Raw genomic sequence first — 9,895 nt, forward strand, 5'->3', positions numbered from 1 at the left:
AAAAACAGTGAAACGAAGATTGATCTTGACTTATTGCTGAGAAACAAAGAACGGTCTTCATTTATGGCAGAAACAAGAATAATCAAATTCCTTGTGAAAGATTGGATCCTGGAAACATTATTCATCTCATATCTTCATCTAGAATAAGCAAGGGTCAATCTAAGTCATATTTGTTCCAAAATTCGAAGAATCAAAGACATGCTTCATTAAAAGTATAAAACAAGATCATTCTTCAAATGAGGCAAGTGCAAGTACAAAGCTACAAGTTGTAAAGTACACTACTGATTGTACTTTTCTAGACCTGCACACGTGACTGAAAAGCAAGCACTCAACTCAGACAACTGACATAACCACAAGTACAAGTCAGCTCATCATCAACCAATTTGAAGAACGATCTTGGATGTCAAGAACGTTCTTGGATTCAGCATGAACTCTCTTGCTTTTTGGCTGATCTTATCCATTCGCTTACTCATGACAGCTGGCCTACTTCCAACGGTTAAATGAGCTGCCATAAGCTCTCTTGAAGCCTATAAATAAAGCTTCACGATGAAGAACAAATTAGAGCTTCAAGTACTAAGAAATCCATTACTCATTTCAATCATACTTGAATTTCTCTCACTCACATACATTGAATCAGTTCTGATTTTTCCCATTCAGTTCCTAGAATCATTCTCGTGTTTTTCTCTGTCAAAGAGTCAGATCTCAAACAAGAGTTGAGACATCTCAGATTTTAATAAAAAAACAATCTCATCATTATTGTTAAACTCAAACTATAAGAGTTTAGTATAGTTTGGGTAGATTGTAAGAAATCCTATCAAGGTTGATAGGTGACTTGATTGAACTCCTTTCTAGGTGGAAAGGTTTTAACTTTGTAGCAGATCAAGGTTGATCTAAACTAGGTGTTGTAAAACCAAGAATGTTATTTGTTTTAAACACTTAGTGGAAAATCTCACGGTTGTGAGGACTGGACATAACCCGGGTTGGGTGAACCAGGATATATCCTTGTGTAATCTCTCTATCTCTATCTCTATTTATTTTATACATTACAATCAGAGTTTATATTGATAACATTGATATTGTTGTTTTTTACTAACCAAGATCAATCTTCATTATAACCAAGAACAATCTTGAGTTGAATTTTCAGTTTTAAACAAGAATATTTTAAAAGGGGCAATTATAATTCAAACCTCCCTTCCTTATAATTGACATTGTTACTTCACTCGTAACATATGGGTTCAAACAATTGTGATTCGATTACTCTTTATTTTTGCTACAACAACAGGATTCCTTTTTTGTGGAATTATTTATGTTGATGATCTCATTATCTTTGCGAAAAATCACACTACAATTTCGACATTCAAAGCCTATTTGCACACTTATTTTCATATGAAGGATTTATCAACTCTAAAATATTTTCTTGGCTTAGAAGTTGCAAGGTCACCAACGGGAATCCTTCTTTGCAAAGAAAGTATGCTCTAGACATAATTTCTAAAACTAGCCTTCTTGATTTTAAACCTGCTTCCACTCCTCTTAAGCAAAATCATCACTTAACTCTTACTACTGGAGATATCCTTGCACAACCTGGGAAGGATCGACGCTTAATTGGACGTATTATTTACCTATGCTCCATGAGAAAAGAACTCTCGTATTTTGTTCATATTCTATCTCAGTTCATACAACAAGCAAAGCAAGAATATTGGGAAGGTGCTTTATGAGTAGTGTGTTATCTAAAAGGCAATCTTGGGAAAGGCATTCTGTTGTGCCATGGCAGCCCATTTTAGTTGGATGGATGATGTGATTCGAATTAGGCGAGTTGTCCACTAACGCGACAATCACTCATAGGGTGGTTCATTCTTCTTGGCAACTCTCCAATCTTTTGGAAAACTAAGAAGTAACACATTGTTTCTCGATCTTCTGCCAACACTGAGTACCAATCTTTGGCTACTATCTATTGTGAGTTGAAATGGCTCAAAGGTCTTCTTTCTTGTCTCGGTATCTCTCATACTCAACCAATGCAAATTTACTATGATAGTCAAGCAACTCTCCAAATAGCTAAAATCCAATTTTTCACAAACAAACCAAACACATTGAAGTCGATTGTCACTTTATTCGGGATGAGATCGAATGTGCAAACATGAGAAAAGGGGAGTTGAATTATGTTTGACTAAGTTGATAATTTTTTCATTATTTGATTAAATTTGTACAAACTTTATGATTTAATTGGAGTAGAAGCAATAACAAAACTAAGGAGTGTGGGAATAAAGTGACACAAGTAATTTATAATGACTCACCACTAACTTGGTTACATCCAACCCCTTCACTCATAATGATTTAATCCCCTAATTCAACAACTTGAATTACAAAGCACCGGACCCTCCAAGCCAGTCTTCTCAAATAGTCTAACAACCCTATACTTTTAAGAAACACACACACCTTGACTCTACCTGTCAAGTCTTCTCCACACAATCTGACAAACTCAGATTGTTGAAGGCACACTAACATCATTATCAGGTTTGAAAACAAATGTTTGGAACTTGAGTAGTTACTTCTAACGAGCTGATTATAACAATGACTATCACACTATAAGAAAAACACTTAGAAAGTATTTCTCATTCGAACAAATGTTTCTCTCTTTGAACCTAAGATAAATTTTGAATTTGAGTTCTTCTACTCTTTTATGATTTTTCAATGATATTCTTCTTCAGTCTTCAGTATCTATTTATTAATAAAGTCAGGGCGTCAATTTAGTCCTTGTTTAATTATGAATTGTACATTTATTCCTAGTTTGGTTAACAATGATCTTATTCAAAAATAATTATGAACAAGATGTTTTTTGATAATATGTTCTTTAACCAATTATTTATTTATGGATCCAATCTAAGCAACTCTTCTAGATTGACTATGTTCGTATTTTGTTCAGATTGAGTTTGTAAATTTTTCATATTGATATTGTTCGTATTTTGTTAAGATTGAATTTGTAAATTCTTCAAATTGATACTATTTGTATTTTGTTAAGATTGTTTTCATAAATTCTTCAGATGAAACTTCCTTCCTATTGCTTGCTTTATTTGATATGGGCGGGAACATAGTGTTGGACTAATTCTTGAACTTTCACAAGTAGGAATATGACAAAGTCCAATTCAATATTTTGTCATTTGTCAAAATATGAATCATATCTTTGCAAACAATAAATGTGTCTTTTTTGAATGTTTCTTCTAGTAAACAATTCTTAATCATATCTTCTCATAGATAAATCCTGATCAAATCTTTTTGTAAATAATTCATATCTTTTTGTGAAAAGATGTTGATCATATCTTCTTCAAATCTTGATCGTATCTTCTTTTCAACTTGGTCAAAGATTTTCTTCAATTATAAATGTGAATCAAATCTTATTTTAAATTGCCTTCAAAAACACGAATATGCTTCCATAGTCTGTAAAGTCAAATATATTGCTCTCATAAAATATTTTTGTGAACATCAAAACACTAAATATAAAACCAATTTGATTTGAAGAGAGATATCCAAAAACCACATTTGTTCTGCATATATGCCTACTAATGCCCAACTAACTGATATTTTCACTAAGGCACTTGAGAGATCTTAATTTAATTTATTTATGTACTTGGCTAGTTGGGTATTCATAATCCCTGTGCTCGGGGGGAGGGGGAGGGGGAGGGGGGGTAATAAAGAAATGATAGTCAATAATATGTATATGTAATTGATCATGCTTAGTTGGAATTGATTGTAATCTATAATTAGTTGTCCATACATATTTGTGTAACTCAATATCATAGATTGTATATACTGACACCATAAGGTGATGAAATGATTATCTTATCTCTACAATTTTTTCTGCCAATTTCTATTACTACCTCTACCCTTCCTTGATTTATTGACTATATCTATTCTATATCTAATGATAACTTGATAACTATAGATAAAGACAATAGTCTTTTATGAGTTATTTTTCTACCAAATCTACCCTTTAAAGTTTGTTTTGTTTTTAGTCTTAAACTATCTTACAATTTCCAACTAATGAGTAATTCTTCATTTCTTCTTTACCTTTTTGCGTTTGGATGTTTAATATTAATATCTTTTTTTTTAAATTCTATTGAAAATAAAATATTAAATTATCCTACTTTTTAAATTATTTAGAAAATCATATCTTGGGTCTATGACTAAAAAAAATATTAAATTATTCTACTTTTTAAACTCTCTATGAAGTTGCATATTGGGCCTGCGAGGTGAATAAATTGTTTTTACTTAGTAGGAGGTCGTGGGAATGTAACCATGTGTAGCGAGGTAAATTTTTTTTTGTCATTTTAATAATTCAATTATTGATTATTTAATAATTAAAAGTAATTTAAAAATTTAAAAAATCAAAATACGATTAATAAAATAAAATACATTACTAATAGTATTATTATTATTGTTATTATTTATTAATGTATTTTATTTTATTAATAGTATTTTAATTTTTTAAATATTTAAATTATTTTTAATTTATTAAATAATCAATAACTGAATTATTAAAATGACAAAAAAAAAAAATTTACCTCGCTACACATGGTTACATTCCCACGACCTCCTACTAAGTAAAAACAATTTATTCACCTCGCAGGCCCAATATGCAACTTCATAGAAAGTTTAAAAAGTAGAATAATTTAATATTTTATTTTTAATGTAGCACAATTTAAAGTAGAATTTAAAAAAAAAAGATATTAATATAAAAAATTATTTGTTTCAATAATTGCATAGTTTTCTATCATTGATGTATGGTTTGTGAGGGAAGGATCCCGTGGGTTGTGAGAGTGTGCAGCTACGCCTTTGAACTTTTAAAATTTGCACTAATACCTTTATTGTTTTGCATTCTTACCGCTCTTATTTTTTATTTTGCACTCTAGATCCAAGACACCTGAACTGCGAAACTCCTGTAATAATTTTATTCCACCCTTCTCTCTAAACCTAATTTCTTTCATCTCCTCTCCAGACCACAGCTCCGGCGGTGGCAGCCTACCAGGCACCAACACCGCCCACCGCGAGGCCTACATGCTCTACTCCCTGTTTTCGACCTTTTTTAGGCCTTGTTCACAGCTTTCGCGGCCTTGTTCTCGTCCACAACCTCCACGCGGCCACCAGCGGAGTTTTCCTGCCTCCAAGGCTCTAATTGTGTATTTTGGTTTAAATCTGAGAGGAAATGTCTTAAAAGGTTTGGATTCTAGGAGCAAGCAGATTATGTATGTGTTTTGTTTACAAATTTCATTGAAATCATGAAAATTAATAAATGGAAGCTTCACTCCTCTACTAATGAACAACTAGAAATATTTTGTGTTTGGAGTTGATAAGCTAGTTAATTAGAGTGAATTCATTGTGATATGATATTTTCAGGCTATATCACAGATATGAGAGTAAAATGTAAATAATTCAAAGAGTGGCTATTTTTTTAATTGGTTGATTTTGTAGTATATGAATTAGAGTGAATGACTGTCTTGAATTGGAAATATGTAATCAATTGATCTATTGTTTCTTTGTTCTTAATTGTTATTCTTTGTATATTGGTTTTTGCACAAGATTATAGATAAATTGTTTTAAAGTAAATTACCAAAGGTCATGAAACAAGCTTTTGAATCATGGTCTTGGCTGAGTCAATAATGCTACAGCCTCTGTTGAAATAGGTACGGTGTAGTAATAAAAAAAATGGCAAGGCGTAAAGTCAAAAAAACTGTTAAAGCAACCGAATTGGTGCCTCATCCCAAGGAGTCCCAAATTCCGACGCAGCAACCTCACTTCATGGAGCATGAAATCGAAGGTTTTTACACTTCAGATTCTTTTTCCGTTTTTAATTTATCTTCATGAAGTTAAATATATCACATAATGTGTGTGAGTGTGAACTAAATTTGAATTGTTTGTGCAGCAATGGAGCGACAAATCAGTGCAATTAAGGCAGTTCGGGAGGTTAAAACTGAACACTTGTTGACGGAATTGAGATTGCTTCGCTCATGTTTTAGTGAGGAACAACTTCAGAAACCCGTGTTAGAGGTTTTTAAAGAAACTCTTCCAAATTTGTCCATTGTGAATGATAAAGGGGGTAACAAATTTGAAGTAAAATGGAAAGATAAAGAAGAGTCTATGAATGTGAACATGAACTGTGGAGATTTGCATGCTTCGTTGCTGCAAAGGTTGTCCATGGCTTACCCTCACTGCTCCTCTTCAATTGCTCCTTTTGCTGGTGCCTTTGAATATTCTTCCAATGCAGCAGGTGAACATTTCATAATTCCGATTAAGTATGTTTTTTATGTTGATGTTTTTGAATTAGTTAGTCTCTTTTAAAATTGTTTATTTAAGTCTCAATGTTTAAAAAGAAAGTTTTTTTTTTGTTATGAATTTGGATTTATTGCAGCAAATTAAAAAAAAAAAAACAGACATACTAGTGTGTTGTCAAATAGCCGCTATAGCAGCGTTATAGAGCCATAGCTTAGTGGAATTTAAACAAATCGCTATTGATTCACAATCTGCTATTTAGTACAAACTGTTGTAAAATAGCCGCTATTGCGGCACTATAGCACTATGGCGTAGCAGAATTTGAACAAACCACTATTTCCGTGATTTGCAATTGACAACACTGACTATACACATTTTGAGTTTGTGGTAGTTGAGCTCGAAGTATAGCTAACGTAAACTCTCCATCCTGTGTTTGGATTATTCTTTGACTGTGTAAGGAGTGTGTGTTTTGAGTTCGATTTATGTGCCCCAAAATGTGAACAAGTTGATCTATGTCCAATAAGTCTCATTCTCTTACTGCAATTACATTATATTGTTACTCTATAAAACAGAAGACAGAGTTTTTACATTTTATAAATGTGATTATGTGCTTTTAGTTCTGAAAAAGATGTGAATCAAATTCTGATCAGTAGTAAACAAACTTCTTTATTGAATATAAGCTCTGTAGCATCGACACCTCTGATCGAAAACGTGTCCCGGTGTCCAACACTAACACGGCACGACACCTTGATTATATTCAATTAATTAATTTTCTTAAAGTATTACCGATGTCTACGTGTCAGTATCGTGTCCGATGTTTGTGTCATAGCTATGTTTCATGGAATATAAAAGCGCAGGGCTGATTTCAAGAAATAGGAGTAAAAATATATTTAAGTTTCTATATGGATGTATTTTGTATAGTTGACAATAGTTAGTTCCATCTTGACAGGGATAGCAAGCTTTGTTGGTGCTGATAATCTGCATTCGAAGGATTTTGTATGTTCTCTTTCTTCACTTTGGATGCTAATTTAAATTTCGTATAGTATTGACAATAGTTACTTCTCTTTCTTCACTTTGGAAAATCACAAATCCTTCAATAAGATTAATATGATTACAATATTTATGCAAATAGAAGCATATAAGATAAGATTAATATGTATGATTATAATGTAAAATCACAAATCCTAACTTAAATATCTCAATCTTTTATTACTTGCATAATCATTGTAGAGTACATTAGTTTTTGTGACAAAAATAGGCTGTGAAACATGAGGGTGCTGACTAATTTGTAAATGATCTAAATTATCTTTGATTTTAAAAGGAAACTTTTAATTCTTTTGGTGATTAAATGTCTATTGTATAGGTGTTTGAGGAGCCATCTGAAACTCAGACTTTAGCAATGCAAGAAGGTCTTCAGACTCCCGGTGTAAGTATCTCCTTCTTGCATTTTTATTTAAGAAAAAAATGAATTACGGTATTTGTTGTTGAGGGCCCCAGGTGGCCTTGTAATGGATAGTTAACAGCTGAATATGGTGATGGCTATATAATTTGTGTTTTGCAGGTAAATAGTCAGAGGTTGTCTGTTGGGATGACGCCCAAAACAGTTCGGCTTCCCAAGCCTGGCGAGATGCTTCTTTCTGTCCATGGATCACCCCTAGGTGTTTACAAGGACAATAACATGGAAGCTATACATGGTATGATTAAGAAAATTGCTTTGGATAAAAATTGAAACTATTTCATTCTTTATCATGTTCACGAACAAGGGATGGTTCTTGTCTAACATTTACTTACTTCCCTGAACTCCAAAGTGCTTACTTTAATGCTTTGCTTTTGATACGCTTTCCTATTCTTCCACACTAGTTGGAAACACAGCAAATTTATATATTTCTAAATACGGTATCTATTCTGACATGCAGAGTCAGAGGAGGGTTGAATTCTGGTTAAATCTCTTGCTATTCAAGATCAAGCTTTTCAATATGCACCGACCAATACAATTTCAATAGTCACTCAAGACGATATTTGTGTCATGATTAGTAGTCTCTTTGCCCAGTATTCATTTTTCATTCAGCGTTCCAGTTTTCTTGTGTTTTCCTCTTTCACAGCCAACTAGATCAAATTGATTTGGCCTCCCAGCTCTCAAATTTTGGAACGAGATGCAATCGGAGAGAAACCAACAGTTATCTGACTACTTGTATATTGCATGGCTAGTATGGCTGACACTTATTACTTATACCAGAATGTTATCGACCAAAAGCATATTTCGTAATAGTCTGTCTTATATGTTTTGTTTTGTGTTGTATTTCCCTGGTTACACTTTGTTTGGATGAGTAAAAGAAACAGAGAAGAGAGGGATAAAAGAGAAATAGAATGAAATGCTGTATTATTTGGATGTAGAGTGTTCACATCAAACCAATTAAAAAAACTGCAAACCGATTTAGAAAAATTGAAAACTGCACAATATCGAATATTATTGGATATGTTTGGAACTTCTTTTATGAAAATCACACAGATTAGATTAGACCGAATTTCAAATTCAATTTTCAAATTTATAATCAAACTGCATATACATATCAACTTTAATACTTATAAATTTTTATTAATAATATTTATTTTTTTAATTTAATATATTTTGTTACCATTTAATATCTTTCAAACATAATCTATTAATATTATTTCAAACTTGTTATTTTAATGTGATTTTATACAAATAATAATAATATCTGATTAATATTTTATAATTGTAATTTTGATAGAAAATCGATCTTATTTAAATTGTATTAATTTGGATTGATTTTTTTTTTTTAAATAAAAAGTCATCTAAATCGATCAAATTGCGAGCATTTTAATTTTTTGAATCGGATAATTTTTTTCTTATAATCTATTCAAACTACATTGCAAACATCTTTATTTAAATGTATATATTTATAAGAGAAAGAAATATTTAGATTTCTCTTTACTTGTTTGAAAGAGAGAAGAATGAATATAAAGTATTAAGTAAAAAATTTAAATGACAAAGTTGTCCTTTGTTCTAAAAGAAAATATTTAGATTTTTCTTTATTTGTATGAAAGAGAGAAGAATGAATATAAAGTATTAAGTAAAAAATTTAAATGACAAAGTTGTCCTTTGTTCTAAAAGAAAATGTGAAATTTTTTACTTTAAATAATAAACAATGATGATTAAAAAAATAATAAGCTTATATGCACTTTTGGTTTCAATATTTTTATTGGATCCAGTCCTATTTTCCAAATTTGAAAATATAGTCTTCTATTTTTGTTTTTTTGTTGTAAATTTTAGGGCTTCAGATTTTTTTTCATTTTAAGTTATATTGTTTTAAATGGTACTTTAGTGAGAAAAATTTAAATAATAATATTTAATCTACATGAATTGTTACATCATAATGTGATTTGTCAACTCATCATTTAACTTGACAAATTAACAAATAAGCCTCAAAATTTAGTAAAAGGAGAATCATGAATCAATAAAAGCAAATAAGGGGAGTTAAAGGGCCTTTAAACCCTTATTATAATTAACAAATACACTATAATAACCATCATAAATTATGTTAAAAAAAAAACCCCGCATAAGCAACATACACTATTTTATTATTAGAGTATGGTTATCTATTAATTTTAG

At 31.2% G+C, this 9,895-nt stretch overlaps 1 protein-coding gene across 2 annotated transcripts; it reads left to right on the forward strand.

Annotated features, from left to right (window-relative positions):
* The first annotated feature begins 4,933 nt into the window (after positions 1-4,933).
* LOC101512620 (uncharacterized) lies at positions 4,934-8,650 on the forward strand. Of its 2 annotated transcripts, none has more exons than XM_004514588.4 (7): positions 4,934-5,209; positions 5,676-5,809; positions 5,915-6,259; positions 7,211-7,257; positions 7,625-7,687; positions 7,823-7,955; positions 8,178-8,650. In XM_004514588.4, exons 2-7 carry the CDS (start codon positions 5,698-5,700, stop codon positions 8,192-8,194), a joined length of 717 nt encoding a protein of 238 aa, XP_004514645.1. In that variant the 5' UTR covers positions 4,934-5,209; positions 5,676-5,697; the 3' UTR covers positions 8,195-8,650. The 2 variants fall into 2 exon arrangements, with proteins under 2 accessions (XP_004514645.1, XP_073226720.1); XM_073370619.1 differs by having other exon boundaries at positions 5,069-5,209; positions 5,661-5,809; positions 8,178-8,338.
* The last annotated feature ends 1,245 nt before the right edge of the window (positions 8,651-9,895 follow it).

Source organism: Cicer arietinum, chromosome 7, assembly GCF_000331145.2.
Source record: "Cicer arietinum cultivar CDC Frontier isolate Library 1 chromosome 7, Cicar.CDCFrontier_v2.0, whole genome shotgun sequence".
Lineage (NCBI taxonomy): Eukaryota > Viridiplantae > Streptophyta > Magnoliopsida > Fabales > Fabaceae > Cicer > Cicer arietinum.

Excerpts from the sequence above, each read along its gene's own strand:
- LOC101512620 (XM_004514588.4), top strand. The coding sequence starts at position 5,698 with ATGGCAAGGCGTAAAGTCAAAAAAACTGTTAAAGCAACCGAATTGGTG. Across the intron at positions 6,260-7,210 it reads ATATTCTTCCAATGCAGCAG|GGATAGCAAGCTTTGTTGGT; the intron begins GTGAACATTTCA and ends CCATCTTGACAG. Across the intron at positions 7,258-7,624 it reads ATCTGCATTCGAAGGATTTT|GTGTTTGAGGAGCCATCTGA; the intron begins GTATGTTCTCTT and ends TCTATTGTATAG.